The sequence below is a fragment of the Pristis pectinata genome, chromosome 2 (genome assembly GCF_009764475.1).
Source record: "Pristis pectinata isolate sPriPec2 chromosome 2, sPriPec2.1.pri, whole genome shotgun sequence".
Lineage (NCBI taxonomy): Eukaryota > Metazoa > Chordata > Chondrichthyes > Rhinopristiformes > Pristidae > Pristis > Pristis pectinata.
This window is the reverse complement of record NC_067406.1, coordinates 130,347,390-130,365,780: the sequence shown is the minus strand read 5'-3', so window position 1 is coordinate 130,365,780 and position 18,391 is coordinate 130,347,390. Positions and strand designations below refer to the sequence as shown.

The following is an 18,391-nucleotide window of genomic DNA, read 5'->3' as shown; positions in this document are numbered from 1 at the left end:
GAGTTTGTAGCTGGATTGAGCACATTGGGGTTTGATTTGAAGAGACAAACTAGAGATTACTCCCCTATGGAGGGGAGATCATTTGGCAGAAACACACACTACTAGAGATAGACAGCAGGAATTAAGAGGTTGCCAACTCAATGGACCCAAGTACTTACCTTGATCCCATTCTGGCCAGCCTTTTCAAATGATTGTGGGAACACCTGACAATGGCCAGCTGTTGATAGTGACAGAGATAAATGCCGTTGAGCAGCTACAAAATTATTGTGACCCTGCATCCAGAGGTTCAGGATCACAATTGCCCAGCAGGCAAGGAAACCAAAAGGTGGTCTCTGATTAGGAGCTGTTCATTCCACTCAAAGCAATAACTTTTTTTTATTTCTTACTTATAAAAGCATTATTCTATCTCTTTAATTTTAAACATATGTTCATTCTCTTACTTGTTTTGATTATTTTATAATTTTAGTTTTCTTTATCATCATCCTTCTCTCTTACAAATCATAAGCCTCTTTAAAATGTTCCAAACTTTCTGCAAACATACCCTCATGCTTTGGGCATCTCTAGTGGTTGCCAGTATTGGAGAAATTATGTTTATGATCAGATGAGATTCCAAATCTGTTTAAGAAAATGGGTGCAGTGTTCTAAAAGTTAGACATAAAAAAGGCTTAAATCTCATGCAAAAATACTTGAGTGTCTGTTAGTTTATAGATTATGTAGTCTGTACTCAGCATTTCTACTGCAGATGATAAAATGCACTAGAACTATAATACGACTTGGTGGGCTGAAGGGCCTATTTCCCTGCTGTATCTAAGACTCTATGAAGCCATATTTCAGTTCCTGTATTGAGAATGTACAACTTCCATCACTAATTGAATACATCACCAGTTTGCAGTAGTACAGGACTGTTAGCTCTTCTCTTAGAAATGTCACCTATATTGAGATGTTCTACAGAGAGGTGCATATGCTTATTTATTACCACAGGACATCAACCCTGAGGGGTGTAAAGAAGAGCACTAAGGTGGTAAACTTACTTATGTTATTTACCACATAAGTAAGTTTATGTTGTTGCTAGTCAATGACAACATCAATGAATGTTGACACAGGAGTAAAGGTGCATCAATTATTAGGATTCTACAGGTGAAGCATGTTCATCTTTACCTAAAGTATTAACAAAGGGAGACAGATACTTGAGTGTAATTGAGAAAGGGGTACACAGTTAACCTATAACTTCATAAAGAAGTTTAAAAAATTTTTTTTTTTAATTTTATTTACAGCGTGGTAACAGGCCCTTCCGGCCCAACGAGTCTGCGCCACCCATTTTAAACCCAAATTAACCTACCCGTATGTCTTTGCAATGTGGGAGGAAACCGGAACACCCGGAGGAAACCCACGCAGACACGGGAGAACTTACAAACTCCTTACAGACAGCGACGGGAATCCAACCCCGATCGCTGATGCTGTAATAGCGTCGCGCTAACCGCTACGCTACCGTGCTGAATAGAATAACCTACAAGGAAGGTAGCACAAATAAAATTACAAGTTTGATGGAGCTTTAATTTCTTGGTGGATGAATTTCAAGATTCACTCTTACTCCATAGGACTGTATCTTCCTTGCCTTCAAATTTCCTTGCATTAGGTGCTCAAATCTCAGGAAAGGAGCATTAAGCCAGAAACTTCAAGCCACAGTTAACAAAATTTAAATAGCTACAGTTTACAAACTTGCAATCAACATAAAAGGTTATAAAAAAAAATAGAAAATGCTAGAACCACGCAGAATCTGTGGAAAGAGAAACAGTCAATGCTGATGAAGGGTGTCAGACCTGAAACATTAACTGTTTCTCTTGCCATAGATGTTGCCTGACCTGCTGAGCTTTTTCAGCATTCTCTGCCTTTATTTCAGATTTCCGGACTCTGCAGTTATTTTGATTTTCAACATGAAGGGGTTATTAGACACCATTCTGCAAATCATACAATGAATCCCAATCATTAAAATTCAAAATTGTTTACTTAGTTGTCCAAGTGACAACTAACAGCACTCTTGACTCCACGTCAGGAGGCTGTGGTTCAAGTCTCGCCCCAGAATCTTGAACATGAAAATCTAGGCTGGCACCCCAGTACTGAGGGACTGCTGTATTTAGAGATATCCTTTCACATTAAAAGGATATCTCTAAATACAGATATCCTTGCTCTCTCAGGATTAAAATAAAAGGCAATGCTATTTTAAAGAAAAGCAGTTATTCCCCATTGCCAAGGTCAATATTTATCTCTCAATTAACATCACTCAAGGACTGCGTGTGGTAGGCAAATTAGCTGCCTCTTCTTCGAATGTACGTCAGTAACTGTAAAATGATTTGGAAGCTCATAAATTGGATGTTAAAGTGCTTTGGAAATGTAATTCCTTGCTTTAAAAAGAATGCAGTGTTTCTGTGGATCAGTGAAAACTGACCCGGGGTCTGGGGACTTCCAGCTTGCTGGAGACACAAGAGATTCTGCAGAAGCTGGAATCTGGAGCAATACACACACAAAGTGCTGGAGTAACCCAGCAGGTCATGCAGCATCCATGGAGGAAAATAAACAGTCAACGTTTCGGGCCGAGACCCTTCATCAGGACGGAAAAGGAAGAGGACAGAAGCCAAAAAGAAGCTTCCAGCTTGTATTTGCATCCTGCTTTCCCATTAATAGCTCTCGGCCTGTGCTCTCTACTATAAGTGAAGCCTCGGCCTATCCATGGAGCCCACCCGCCTCGGCTGAGCCGCTCGCCCAGTCTGGCGCCCGCTGCTGCGCCATTTTCCTTCACCGCCGCGCACAATGCAGCCGCGGATTAAGAGGTCAAACACGACACTCACCCTCGCCCTCATCGGGATCGTACATTTTGATACCGTGACGTTAGTTTGCCGGGATCCGATGGAGAGCGGCAGAAAACCGACCCACTCACTGGACGCGTGGCGCAGGATTCAATCCGCCGGCAGCGGGAAGGCCGGCACTGCGCATGGGCACTCGCCTCCCTGTTGTATGACCGGCGCAATGTCTGGGAAGCATGAAGTAGGCAGAGGTAGGGAAGGCTCTGTGATATTTCTGTCACACGTGGGGAGAGTGAGAGCTGTGAGATACCTGGCACAGAAAGATGGAAGGGGAGTGTGTGTGTGAAACAGCTCAGTGACACAGAGAATGCAGATGCTGGAATCTGGAGCAACAAACAAAATGCTGGAGGAACTCAGCTGCTATACTCAAGTCCAGATGAAAGGTCTCGACCCGAAACGTCGACTGTCCATTTGTCTCCACAGATGCTGCCTAACCCGCTGAGTACCTCCAGCGTACTGTTTGCTGCTCCCTGACAGATATTTGGCAAAGGGGAAGGCAGGGCTCAAATATGTACATATCAGAGACACAAGAGATTCTGCAGATGCTGGAATCTGGAGCAACACACACAAAATGCTGGAGGAACCCAGCAGGTCAGAAATCATGTACATATCACAGACACATTGAAGGAAGGAGGGAGGGTGGGTGGGCATTGTTTGATACACATTGAAGGAAGGAGGAAGCCTCAAAGCTAGTCCAGAGGGAGGTACAAGAGGACACTGGGGGTCGATGTTTAACTTCTGTGAGATAGACATCAGTTTTCCAGACCATAATGGTGCCACTTTTTGTGGTGAGTTGGTGACAAAATAAGGATTGATTCCAATAAACAAAGTACTACAAGTTCAAAGGGGAGCAGGTCAGAGTGAGTGAAGGGACTGAAAATATCAAGACAGTTAATGTCCCATCAGCAGTTATAAATGAATAGTTTTGGAGACGATAGGAGACTAGAGGGAAGGGTCCAGGTGAATTGGGAATTCCGGAGATGGGAGAAGGGGTCCGTAATCTGGGCTGAAGACACCTGGGCAAAGAAATGGGCACAGAGTTAGAGGAAGAGTTCACAGGGAAAAGGGGGGGGGGGGGGAGAATCTGAAACCTCCTCTGAAGACTGATCATTTGGGATTGGAGAGGGAAAATAAAAATGCCAGGGGATGGAATTGGGGAGAAATGGGATCAGAGAAAAGGGAGGAAAAGATTGAGAGGGCTCATGGAATTCAATGAACACAAGGAATTGGGGTTAATTCACAGGCTTGGATTGAGAATTGATTTAGTAAGCAGGAAGCAAGGAGTGGGATTAAATGTGAGTTCATTCACTTAAATGTACAAAACAGGAAAGCATTTTTTTTTGTAAATGGTCACCGATTGGGAAATGTTGATGTTCAGAAAACTAAGCATCCTTGTGCACAAGTCACTGAAGAACATGCAGGTGTCGTGAACAATTAAGATGGCAAAGGGTACATTGACCTTTACATGAGGATTTGAATCTTAATGTAATTATATAGGGCCTTGGTGAGACTGCACCTGGAGCATTACATGCAGTTTTGGTCTCCTTACTTAAAAAGTCTTGCCAAGAGGGAATGCAATGAAAGTTCACCAGATTGGTTTCTGGGATGGTGCATTTGCTGTATGAGGAGACACCAAACCTATATTCCATTAAGTTTATAAGAATAAGATACTTTCTCATTTAAACTTAAATAATTATTTCAGGAGCAACACAAAAAGCTGGAGGAACTCAGCGGGTCAGGAAGCATCTATTTTGGGAAGTGGACAGTTGACATTTCCATTCGACAGTCCATTTCTTTCCGTTGATGCTGCCTGACCGAGTTCTTCCAGCTCTTTGTGTGTTGCTGCAGATTCCAGCATCTGTGGTCTCTTGTATCTCCAAAATTATTTCAGGGTTGGACAGGAAGTACGTATCTCCCGAATGAGGAGCCGAGGACCAGGAATCATAGTCTCATAATAGAGGGCAGGCCATTTGGCTCAAAGGAGAAAGTTCTTCATTCAAAGGGTAATGAATCCCAGGGTAGTGGAATTCTTCCCTTCAGGTGGGTGTGGAAGCTCAGTCATTAAGTTCATTCAAAAAAAAGATTTTACGATATTTAAAGAATCAAAAGATGTGAGTACAGTGCAGGAATATGAGGCAGAGGTACAAGGTCACCCATAATCTTGCTGCAGGCTGGAATAGCCAGGTGGCCTACTTCATCTTTTAATTCTTAAACTCTTAGCCAAGTGTCGTCCCGCTGGCAAAACCTTCCTTTGACTGATTTGTCTTCAGGACATCACCCTACCCATCACCAGCAATCGCCGCCACTGCAGAAGGCTGCAGCTCACCCCAGCCACCCTCGGTGACGTCACCGACAGTCGAACGAAAATGGCGGCCGCTGGCGGGTCCAGCCAATAAGCGCCGAGAACGGGGTCAGGTGGGCGCGGTCGGTGCCTGGGAGGCTGCTGGTGTCATGGTGCTGTCCTGCTCGGCTTATGGCTGCAAGAACCGGTATGACAAGGACCGCGGCGTTTCTTTCCACAGGTAGGCCCTGGGTGGCGGCTTCCGTTAGGGAGGGCGTTGGTTGCGCCTCTGTATTTGCAGAGCTCGACCGGCGCTGGGGGAGCTTGGCGTAGGCCGGCTGGGTGACCGGCCAGGCCGCTCCTTGAGTGGCGCCAGATGGAAGGAAGGAAGTTGAACGAAGCGGGATGTCGGAGGTGAGGTGGTGGCATTGGGCAGGGGAGGAAATTTGAAGTGGGAAAGGGGCTCCAGGGGAGAGGAATGAACAGGGTGAGGGGGTTGGAGGAATGGTCCGGAAGTGTGTGTGTGGGGTGGTTTTGGGGAGTTGGTAAGTCACTCCGGGCTTAGTTGGTGAGGAGGGAAGGAGGGAGGGGATAGGTGATGCCCTGGCAGCGGTGGGAAAAGAACCTCAGGTGGTAGAATGGGTAGATGAGGAGGAAAGGGAAAGAAGGCTGTCGGTGAGATGAGGGGAGTGTTGATTTCATAGTGTGCCTTCACTTCAGAGGAAGAAGAATTTTGTAATTCAAAAAAAACCTCCCAAGTGCAGAAAATATTCATGGGGGGGGGGGAAATGCTTGAATACAGAGCTTCTAAAATTTTATTATTGCAGATTTCTATTATCTGCAGCATGTTATTTTTATCCATCATTCTAATGTTCTTAAATGTTTTCTTGTTTTCCCTTTGGCTCTGGTCAGGGACAAATTTCTTGCTATACTTTGTGGTGAGTCTTTGCAATTGCAGTAGCTGTTGATGGCATATCCTAATCTAAGTTACCAGACAAAACGGTACCTGAACTGATGCCTCCAGCTGGCAAGGAAATTTGATGTAATAAAGGCTCCATGAATTCCTAAAATCTAGGTTTACTGGTGATGTGCTATGTGGAGTCAGAAAATGTACGTAGTTAGATCCATGCTAGACTGGTCCAACAAAGCCACAAATATGTGAAAATCGAAATAAAACTGCAAATGCTGGAAATCTTAAATTATTTCTGATTTCCAGCATCTGCAGGTCAGGCTGCATCTGTGAGAAACAGTTAATGTTTCAGGTCAAAGACCCTTTGTCAGAATCTTTTTGACCTAAAATGTTAACTTTTTCTCTTATCACAGATGCTGCCTGGCATTTCCAGCATTTTCTATTTTTTATTAAAGCTACAATTGGAAATGGCTTTCTCTTCACCTTTTGACAGTGTTCTTTTGCTGTTCTACCCATGAAGTAGTGGTAATGGTCCTGGTAGCATTCTTGTGATTAAGATGATTGTGTATTCAATCAAATTCCAAAGACTTGAGTATTTAATCTAGGCTGATATCATATAGCATTTTGATAGCACAATACATCCTCAGTACTATCTTTTTGATAAACAATAAACTGAGGTTCTGAACTATGGGATCTTTCATTTGGATGTAGGAAATCCCATGGTGCTATTCAAAGAGGAGCAGGTCCTGGCTGATGCTTATAACTCAACTAATATCAATAAAAATACAGTCCATATATCACTGCCATGTGCGAAACTTGGATTTGTTTGTAACATTATGATTATTTACATGTCAGAAATATTTAATTGGATGTAAAAGGTTTTATTAATACTGAAAGGGGCTTAAACTCATGATCTTATTACTTTTTGCTTCTAAGTTGTATTGTTGAGCCAAACCTAACTGAGCATGAGGAGGAATAAATGAGTTGCATGCCACACAAAAGCAGCAAAATTTCTGCAGCCTTGGCTAAAAACAGCTTGCTGAATTAAATAGCTGTGAAGATCTTTTTTGGACAATACATCTAAATTTGGGGATTTGAACACTTCATGCAGTGATGTGTGTCTGACATCTCTGCAGTGGCCTGCAAGATACCAATTGTCATGAATCTCGAATTGAGTGTGATACACTAATGTTTGGAATAGACATTATTGTGTGTATGTACATTGATATCATTTGGCCTCTTGTCTGCACTTTGTCATCAGAAGTCCAGTTGTGTACTTGGAAGGATAATGTCAAACCAACTGTAAATATTTGGATAGTTAATAATGACATTAAGCATGGGTCTACTCTCTAACAGTATTCTTAAACTCAATTGAAGGTTTCCCCTGAAGCGACCGGAGCTTTGTAAGAAGTGGCTGGATGCAGTAAGAAGACGGAATTTTATACCCACCAAAAATAGCAATTTGTGCTCAGAACATTTCACATTGGACTGTTTTAGAAAGAACTGTAACAATAAAATACTGGAAGAAAATGCTGTACCATCCATATTCTGCTTTACTCGACCAAATCAACAGTCAAAGGTAACTTTTGTGTTGTTTGTTTACAATTCATAATAAGTATATTAATATGGGTAATTCTGAATGCAACCCAATCATTTAAATTGAATTTTTAAGACATTATTCTAATATTCAATAGCATCCTTGGAGTGCAGCATGTACAGAGTGTGGACTTTAGTTTTATGGCTTGATTCTATAGATTAAACAGTTTTCCTTGCTGTTAGAACTTGGACTATGGATTCCACTCCCACAGCCACTAGCACCTTTTCATGTGATTGTAGTAATATTTTGTGAGTAAGGAAGGGAAGGAGTTCATTTTCATTAAAAATATATATACTGGTTTAATTTAGCTTTACAGTTTAAAATCTCTTTAGCTTTGCAGTTTTAAATTTTAGTGGTAAACAAGTAGTCTTGGTCTCCAAGTAATTAGGTAACCAGCTGGAACTGGTTAATTGAAATCGGGTGGCACCTGGGAATATAAAACTGTAGTCCCAATTGCAAGTACAGTTTTTTTTTTAGCACAGTATGTTGACTTTACAAAAGAAAAGACTCCAGTGAGGCAAGACCAGTGGTTACAGAATTAAGATGAGAATGGCATACCAACTGATGGAAACTACTAGGATCCATAGTGATCACATTTGCAGTGAGTGTTTGCAGCTTGAAGAGCTTTGGCTCAATAGTTGATGAGCTGCAATGTAAGATTTGGATACTATGATGTATAGGGAGGGGGAAGAGTACTTGGCCATTTTGTTGCAGGAGTCAGTCAAATTCCTTTGCTTAAATGTTGAATTGACTGGTCAAAATGCATAGAAGGTTGTACCTATGAGTGAGGAAAATGGGATGCAGAAGGTAGTATTGCAGGAGTTTTGGACTTTACACTTGTCCAACAGGTATGAGGTGTTTGCAGCTTGTGTGGGGGACAGAGATTGCAGGATAGATGAGCAAACTAAATTCACAGCACTATAATGTGGATGGCCAGTCAAGTTGAGGGAGCTCTTTTCTCCAGTCCCAAGGAACTGTCCTTAACGACAATACTGGGTAGGTAACATGGCCTTCAGTACTGTGGTATTTATCCCCTACATTGTCCCCTATTACCACTATTTCTCATCTTCTCCCCTCTGCACATCATTCACATATTTGAAAATGAAAAGAGTGGACATGTAGTAAGTTTTGTTCAGCAATAATGGCTTGATTATGGTCCCAATCTATAGAATTTCTTCAGTAGATTCAATTTGACTTTTAATTTGGCTCAAGTAGACTGCTTTTCTGGAGTAATAATTTATCTGTATCTCTTTCATGTGTTCATCTTCAAGCTAATTGGTTGAATACATTGTATTATCATTTAAATAACCATCCATTTCTGTGTATTTAGGCAAATCTCCAAATGAAACAGCTCAGGCTATCTTTTTTTTCTCCAATGTTGATGACCAGATAGGATTTTGCTGGAATTTGTCTCATCGTTGCTGCACTTGGGGTATTGTAGGTCTAACAATAGTTAATCAATGTAGATGCATTTTGTACCAATAAGGAGGGAAATGTACTGTGATGCAAGACTAGTGTTTACAGATCAAAGCTGATTTATTTATAAGTAATGAAATACATAGTTGCTAAAAATCTCAAAATCCTGACAATTAAACATAACACCTGAAAAAGTTGGTAGAATACATAAAAATCTTAGGCATGCAGTTTTAACAAGCATAGGGAGCTATGTTGACGAGGTGATTACTTTGCTGTGCGCCTGTACTCTGTCTACCATAGCCATCTGAAGCTCCCAGTTGCAAGCTATTTTAATTCTCCTCCCTATTCTCACACCAACCTGCTTCCTTCATTGCAAGGATGCTGCTTGACCCACTGAATTCCTTCAGCAATTTGTTTTTTTGCTCTGGATTCCAGTATCTGCAGTCTTGTCTTTTTTTAGTATATCAGCACATCTTATTGTTTTTACCATTCTGGTACAGGATACAGACAGCTTGATCTGATACAAGACTACATTTTTTTTAATTTGAATTTGTCAGTATCTTAAACATGCTATCTCAGCATCAGGAAAATTCCTTTATCACCTGCTTTCTGTAGATTGTCTCTCTCTTCCAATCTGAAGCTTATCAGAGAAATAAGCATCCTTTTGTATCCTAATTGCTATAAAGAGTTGTGAATACTGGGAGCTGGATCTTTTATTAGGAAAACATAAATTTGTAACTTCTTGATCCCTGGGTTTGTGATTGCCTGCATCTGTTTGGCCATTTTATTGAATAGAGGCATCACATTAATCTGGTGCCCAATGATTTTATTCAACACGTTGTATTTTAACATGAAAGCAGAAATTTGTTTTTCACTTAGAAAAACATTGTCACAAAAATTCAGCAGCTCAGGCAGCATCTGTGGAAAGAGAAATAGTTAACGTTTCAAGTCAGGAATCCTTCAGGTCTGAATAGATCCCAAAATCTCCGACTTTCTGTCAAATAAAGCACTTCCTTAAACTTCATTGTTAAAAGAAATTTAACAAGTTACATTTTCTTGCCAAAGCGCATGTGCTACAAAATGTACAATATTTTCCTTTTTAAATCTTACTAAAAATTAGTTTTACATTCCAAATGTTGAATTAGATAAATTATTTGTGACTTTGAGTTGACCTTGTTACAGTTGTAAATCACTGAATATTGAAATTATACATCCTGAACTATTAATCTGTTAATCACTATTGATAGAAGTTAGAAATGGCATTACCAAGTGACCAACATCGTGCAGCAGAGGAAATTATGGAGGAATCGGAACTGAATCAAGCGCATGGACTCTTAACTGTTTATGACCATAGCTACAGTGTTGGAGATGCGTGCTTACAAAAGAAGAAGATTCAGCAGTTGGAGGAACAAAATGAGAAACTGAAGAAGAAACTGAAATTCTTACAGCAAAAGTCTCGTCGCCAAGAACAACGATTACAGAGAATGAAGAAGCTATTGCAAGAACTTAATACACGAGAGATATTGTCACACCAAAACTGTGTGCTGTTAAACAATACTTTGTATGAAGTAATTAAAGTTTAAATGTAATTTGTTTACCAGTATCACATTTGTTGCATAGTATAGAATCAACTTTTATTACCCGAGGTTGAGTTAGGGGTTTAAGTAAAAATTCCTCAAGGTTGGTTGTGGGGAAATTGTTTATAATGTAGAAATAAGAACAATTTACCAAATTGGATGTATTATGGATGTGGTGAACTGCAGATAACAGAACAAGCAGACCAGTAACAGGAATATGTGGCATTGTACCAAAATTCTAGTATGTCCAAAAAAACAAGTGATGAAATTGGCAAAGTATTAGTGTGTATAAGAAGGACCCCACTGATCTTGGGCAACGGAGGATCACTATTATTATCACAATGAGTGATAGCAATAAATTTAAACTCTGTACCAAAAGAGAGAAATTACAGGTCTGGTAAGGTTTTTCAAGCACTTATTCAGTTACCCCAAGAGGGGTACTGTGTACAGTTCTGATAATACTGTAGTGAAGCAGAACATAGTGAAGGCAGCTTAACTAATTATGGAAGGACTGGATATGAGCTGAGAGGAACTAGTGGGAGAAAAAGTGGGAATTTTTATGCCGCAAAATAGGTTGGCGATTTACTCTTATTAGAGTTTCTCAACTAAACCCAAATAAATTGCGCAAAACCCACGGTGTGGCTAGTTGTCCCACTAGGAAAAGACAATTGATCACAAATTAGATTTAACCACATTGACAGAGAATACAAAGAACATGGCTACAGAAAGTGGCATCAGAATAGCACCAATGTTTTTGCCCATAAACAACCAAACTAATATTTACATCTTTCTTACCATATTATTTCAAGCAATTAACAATTTATAAACTATTCCAATTGATTTGTGGCAGAGAATGTCACATTTTAACCACACTCTAGCTTTTATCTTGAATTTGTAAGCTTTAGCATACTCTGAGCTGTGGAAATGGTCCATGATTACCCTTATAATCATTTAACTACTGCACCAGGTTACCATATAATCTTTTATGGGGGCAAAAAAGACTCTTGGGGGGGATCCCACTTTCAAATTTTTGTAACTGTAAACCCTCATCCATCTTCCATCATGTTAAATATATGCTACAAGTTTCCAATGTTCTTGTATCCTTTCAATATAATGGTTTGTCCAAAATTATAAACACCATTTGAATTGTAGCCTTAAGGTCTTCTGGTTTGCTATTACATCCCATTTGTACTTTATTTCAAGGTACAGAACCAAGAATTGCCTTTGCATGCCTTAATAGCCTTAATTATTTGCACCGAAGTTTAACAGCTGAACTCAAATGAACCTCATTTGAATTTTGCCCTTCAAATTGGGTTTCTTTTCTACTGTTTTAAGAAAGCAAAAGAGATTGTTTGTATTTAAACTTTGGAATGGCACTAATCCTTTGTCCTCTAATGTTTTAACCAAATTTTGTAAAGCTATAAGACATATATGCAACCATCTTTGCACAATTAGCTGACATCTGATTATTTTGGCATCATATTTCTATTAAATTATAATCCTGTGTAGCATGTGGGTCCATGGACAGAGTTGCAGAATTTGGTTTTATGTTGGTCGACATCCAGAAGTACCCATGCAATAAAAATTGTGTGGCTTTTTCTATAGCCACAATGAATGTTCTAAATAATTCATGTACGTGGTATGAAAGAGCAATTGGGGTTGTTAATTGTAAAAGACAGGATCCTGAGGGCCTGAATGTTTGTAATGTGGTTTTTGTGTTTTTGGTTTTTTTTAAGCAAACTTTTCTCTTGCATTGCAAACTTTTCACTTGATATCTAAATGAATAATAGCAAGACTTATGAATCAACATTGAATCCTTGAATTATACACAAGCTACTGGAATGTGTAATTTGCTACCTCTTTGAAAAGAGGGCTGGTAAAACACATTCACCAACTCAGCTAGCTGTGAACTACTATAGTTTTACATGGGATAAATAGTCGTGATCAAATGTATGTAAATAATGATCTTTAAGCATTAGTTAATTTATAGTAGGCTCATTTTGGTTTCCTTCTCTGGTTAGGCTGATAACACTTGAATAAAACTTAGCAGTACTACTGTTAGGTAAAATGACATGTTTGCCCAAGGACTGCCAATGTAATTCTACAAAAACAAGTTTACTAGTTTACTATAGGGATAATGGTAGCACAGTGATTATGTTACTAGACTATTAATCCAGAAGTGTGTTCAAATCATGCCACAGGAATAAAGAATTTAAATTTGGTTAACTAAGTAAATTTGGAATAAAAAGCTAGTATGAAATTAGTGGATTGACATCAAAGTCATCTTGTTTATTAAAGTCCTTTTAAGGTAGGAAAAACTTGCAGTTCTTGCCCAGTCTGGTTTTTGTGACTGGCCTGGCAGTAATGTGGTTGACTCAGTTGCCCTATGAAATGACCTAGTGGGCCATTTATTTTAAGGGCAATCAGGAAAGGTCAATTGGGGACGGGCAATAAATACTACACCAGTGATAGCAATATTTAGAACTGAAACAAATAAATCTTGTAGCTACAGACAATCAACAACCTCTTCAAAAGATCTCAAATTGCTGTCTCAAAAAAACGGATGTCTCAAGGTGTGAAATAGTTCTAATGCAATTTTAGATGATATTTGGGGGTCCCTGTTTAAGGTGGTAGGTTCCTTCCATGTGCCATTGAGTGCCTCATTTCTCTGAAAATTGGTTGGTGCTGAGTAGAGAATATGTGTGGGCATTCTCTACTCATGTTTTCAGCAGATGGTGTAACAACCTGTAGATTCCAACAAAGGTTATTTTTACTTTGTTTTGTTTTAATGTATATGGAATTGGAAGACCAGGAGTGTTTCTCCCAGTTACATATTCTCCTGTGGAAAGCAGTCAGCTCTCTTGCCCATGGGTCTCTGGGTAGGTAATAGCTCCAAGCTGGCCCTGAACAGACAGTTAAGCAGCCTCTGGATGTTTAATTGATATTATTCCTAATGAAATATGCTGAAGAAGTTTGAACCTTAATTTTGAGCAAGTTTTGGGTGTGAGCGAGGGCATGTTTCAGTTCTGCATGGTCCAAACATTTTCTTCGAAGTATCCTTATGAGAAGGTTTGCTAGTAAAGACTATGTATGTTACTGTTCATATATGTAGTTGGTTGTGGTACATTTTATTCTCATTGTGTGATGGATGTACATTAATTCATTTTTAGTGGGAAGTTTAAATGTAAAGGAAGAATGCAATATTTTGTGCATTAGTTGTGGATGTTGACTCTGCATTTATTTAAGAGGCTATTTCTATTCTTAATATCTTGATGCTACCTTGATGTTGTTGTCCCTATCAGCAATGGTGTAATATAGAATTACTCCTTGATATTCTGGCTTTAGACATCAGTATTCACCATTTAGGTAAATATTTTTTCTTGTGAAATGTTGGCTAAGTACAATGGGATGAGGACACAGCCTCAGTTCAAGTAGTTCTCAATCCTTCTAAATAGGGTAAATAAACTGGGAATTCGGTGAAGGTTAAAATTGCCACTGAGATGTTGGGATAGAGATTAGTTTTTCATTTTACTTTGAACTATTCCCTAGACTATTTTTAAGAAAATGGATCTATATTTGAGGCATAGAAAAACTCAGTGCAGTGGGAAGATCTGGTAATATGGTGGCATCATTCTAAGATTTAGTAAAGATTTGGCACAGATATAATGGGCTGAATGACCTGTACTGTAAATTCCTGTGCTTCATTTTGTTTGGATGGTTATTGTAATTTGTCACCATCATCCTCTGCCTCCTATTACCAAGCTAGTTTGCCTTGAATCTTATGGATTATAATCTTCTGGATCAGTCTTCCATGTGGGTCCTTGTGTAAGGCCTCACTGAAGTCCATAGAGGCTACAGTGACCACACTGCTGTCTTCAATTGACTTTTGTTACCTCGTCCAAAAAAAAAGTTGATCAGATAGGATCTCCCATAATAAAGCCATTCTATCTTTGATTCATCTCTGCTTTCCAAGTTTGGATTAATCCTGTCCCTGGGGCTTTCTTCAATAATTTCCTTACCACTGATGTTGGACTCACAGGCCTATAATTACCTAGCTTATCCCTGTGTCCTTTTTGAATAAAAGTACCATATTTGCTGTCCTCTAGTCACCTGGTACCCCTGCTGCAGCCAGAGAAGATTAAAAAATCTGTCAGAGCCCCAACAATTTCCTTCCTTTCCCCCACATCTTTTATTAAATGTTAACTTGTTCCAGAAGTTCACAGCCCCCCCCCTTGAATTCTCCAATTACAAAGTCTGTCTGTGAATATAAATGCAAGTATCCATTTAAGACCTTGCCTACATACTATGGCTCTACTTAGAGATTACTCTTTGGTCTCTAATGGGCTCTTTTCTTTCCCTGGTTACTCTCCTGCTCTTCATGTACTTAAATATACTTAGGGATTCTCCTTAATCTTGTCTGCCGGTGATACTGTATACTCCCTCTTTGCCCTCCTAATTTTTTTAACACTTTGTTGTTGGGCTTTGTCCCTTTTCATTTCCCTATATCTGCCACGTGATTCTTTTTTTTTATCTTATCCTTTATCCCTTGACATCCAGGGTTTCTTTGGGTGGCACAGTGGTGCAGTTAGAGACCTGGGTTCAATCCTGACCTCGGCTACTGTCTGCGTGGAATTTGCATGTTCTTTCTGCGTGGGTTTCCCCGGGTGCTCAGGTTTCTTTCCAGATCCCAAAGACGTGGGTTAGTAGGTTAATTGGTTACTGCCGGCAGAGATGGTGGAGGCAGATACATTAGGGACATTTAAGAGACTCTTAGATAGGCACGAATGAGAGAAAAATGGAGGGCTATGTCGGAGGGAAGGGTTAGATAAATCTTTGAGCAGGATAAAATGTCAGCACAACATCATGGGCCGAAGGGCCTGTACTGTGCTGTAATGTTCTATGTAAATTGCCCCCAGTGTGAAGTTGAGTGGTAGAATCTGGGAGGAGTTGCTGAGAATGTTGAGAGAATAAAAAATGGGATTAACGTAGGATGTTGTAAGTGAGTGGTTGATGATCAGCACAGACTCATTGGGCTGAAAGGCCTGTTTCTGTGCTGTATGTTTCTATGACTTGGTGCCCTTGCCTTTCACCCCTGTGGGAGCACTGACCCTGAACTCTCACTTTTGAATAACTCCCGCTTGTCAGATGTAGACTTACCTGCAGGTTGCTGCTCCCAGTCTACTTTTACCAAGTCCTGTCTTATAGTAGTGAAATCTGCCTTCCCCCAATTCAGGACTTTAATATCCTATCCATCATTATACTTTTCCATAAGCACCTTGAAATTTAGAGTTATGGTCACTATCTCCAAAATTCTCTCCCCAGCACTCTAGTCACTTACCTGGCTCCATTCCATAAGATTAGCTCATGTACTGCCTTCTTCAGTAGTGGTTCAAAAAGTTCCCTGGACTCCACCCCTTCTAATCCTTTCAGATTAGGGTGATTTCTGTTAACATTGGTAAAGTTGAAATGCTCTATTACTGAAATACTATTATTCTTGCACCTTTCTATGATGTGCCTTCATATTTGTTCCTCTACAGGTCCTCCCTGGGTTACAAATACCCAATTTATGTGTAGCCTGAACATATGAACGAGTGTCTGGGAGACTGGTGGAATGGATTTGCTGGCAGCTGGGGGGCTGCCACCTGGGAACTTGGTTCCTGGGTTACGAACAGTTCACCAGAACTCTGCTGTAAACTGGGGAGGACCTGTATCTACCTGACTTAGACTATTAATTTCTCTTACAAGCTAACCTTCTCTGCATGGACATGTTCTCTCTTCCACCCTGCTTCCCCTTCATTTTCAATATATATGAACTTTGAATAATTGACATACTAAAACAGAATCTGAATATGTATCTCATTAATCTAATGTTCTTGATTATGCCTATTACAGCTATATAAGAAGATTGACACTTGGGATATAAATGTAAGGTATAGAATAACCTGATATTACCAAAGTATTTATGTATTAGGTCATGCCTTCATCTTAAAAAAAGGATAATGGAATTGAGAAGTAATACTCAGATGTCCAAGCAGTTCCCTGATTCAGCAGAATTGAGTCTAGGCAGGTCAAGATGCTACTTTTCCTTAAATGTAAACATGCTTGTGCAAAAATGGGTGGCGTTGATAGTCTGACAGAATAGTGTGGAAGATAGTGTGCTGGAGTCACTGCTATTCTCAGGACATGGGTAAATATGTGCTCTCTGTAATTGACTGTGCTACTAATAAATTTATTGAAGATGGTTATTTGTTATGAGTTGAATTATCTTGTCTGCACAACAATAGGCTACACATTTTGTGATTGAAATTCTTTCCCTTCACATATTTAAGTCTATCATTATCCTGACTTGTATTCTCTTTCTCTACCTATCTCTCCCTGCCCCCTCATGACTCCCTATTACTCTGTCCCTGCTATTGGTTCTCTTTCTCTTGCTCTCTCTTGCATTTCTTTTTACTAAACCCATTCTAACATTGTTCTGTCTCACCTCATGACACATTTATCCTCATTCTTCTTTACTGTCTTTAGCTCTTTGTAAGAAGTGAATTTATGTTTCTTGGTGTAATAAAAGAAACTGCATTTGCATAGCATATAATTGCATTTTAACTGGAAGGTAAATAGATGTTAGGAATGTGCATTTTATTTCAAGGAGAAAGACAGAATAGGAGAGAACAACAGAAATAAGCGATTCAAGAGCACCTCTCCTTTGCTTTGTTTACATTGATGTTAAAGTTGACTGAATAACTTTGTGTGCAAGTGAACCATTTTTCAAGAAAGAACGAACTTGCTTTTGTCTACCATCTTTCGTGAACTCGGGATGGCCCAAAGAGTGCGGTCAATGTTGTATTGTAGCTTGAGAAACAAAAAGACAAATTTTATGCACAGATAAGTCTGAGAAAAACAATTAGATAAATGTCATGATCTGTCTTAATCGTAGTTGATGGATTGATGATATTACTGATGATAATATTGGCCAGAACACTGTAAAATCTACCCTCTTTAAATATTTTTATGTTACTTGAGGGGGCACATTGGGTCTAAGTTTAACATCTCATCCAAAAGATGCCATCTTAAATAGTTCAGCTATTTCTCAGTATAGCACAGAATTACCATTACAGATTATATGCTTAAATCTCCAGATTGGGATTTGAATCCTTGACCTTCTCATACAAAGCCAGGGCTAATACATATTGCCATAAAATGAACTAATAAGAAAAATGGCTTAATGGCCTCCATTGTTTCCCACCATCATTGCTAGGTTTCATATTCCACGCTTTCTTTCCAACTCTCAACACTTGAGCCCATCTTTTCTGGCAAGTCTAGGCTCCCTCTCAGTATTACTGCAAAATATGGGGCCCCTCAATGTTTCTAAATTCAAAGAACTAATGTGCTAAGAAAAGCCAAACGGTCCCCTTTGCTATCTTATCTGAGAACCACCTCTGCAAGATTGTCTGAAGACCCAAGTGTTAGTTTCTTCATGTATGCTGACAATACCCAGCTATGCCTCACCACCATCTCTCATCCTGCACTACCTCCATGAGAATGCTTGGCTAAAATTCAGCAATGGATGAGCAGAAAATTTCTCCAATTACATGTTCAGAAGAGCAAACTCTGCTTTCAGTTCAAATTACAATCTTCAATTCCTAGTTTCTCATCCCATTGCTCTCCCTGAAATTTGTTCAAAACTGAACTGAAGTGTTTGCAATCTTGGTGTCATACATGATCCCAAAATGAACTTCAGATAACATATCT

The 18,391-nt window shown here is 39.6% G+C and overlaps 2 protein-coding genes across 4 annotated transcripts in view; one reads left to right on the top strand and one right to left on the bottom strand.

Annotated features, from left to right (window-relative positions):
• The window catches only part of polr2b (RNA polymerase II subunit B), a 40,190-nt gene extending 37,144 nt beyond the window's left edge, over positions 1–3,046 (bottom strand). The window contains exon 1 of the mRNA XM_052042207.1: positions 2,847–3,046. Within this exon, the coding sequence (XP_051898167.1) occupies positions 2,847–2,871 (25 nt within the window). The 5' untranslated portion in view covers positions 2,872–3,046. The remainder of the gene's footprint in view (positions 1–2,846) is intronic.
• Positions 3,047–5,217: 2,171 nt separating this feature from the next.
• Positions 5,218–16,877, top strand: LOC127567467 (THAP domain-containing protein 1-like). Of its 3 annotated transcripts, none has more exons than XM_052010415.1 (3): positions 5,218–5,350; positions 7,430–7,631; positions 10,313–16,877. In XM_052010415.1, exons 1-3 carry the CDS (start codon positions 5,313–5,315, stop codon positions 10,646–10,648), a joined length of 576 nt encoding a protein of 191 aa, XP_051866375.1. In that variant the 5' UTR covers positions 5,218–5,312; the 3' UTR covers positions 10,649–16,877. The 3 variants fall into 3 exon arrangements, with proteins under 3 accessions (XP_051866375.1, XP_051866374.1, XP_051866376.1); XM_052010414.1 differs by having other exon boundaries at positions 5,287–5,383; XM_052010416.1 differs by lacking the exon at positions 5,218–5,350 and adding an exon at positions 5,455–5,556.
• Positions 16,878–18,391: the final 1,514 nt, after the last annotated feature.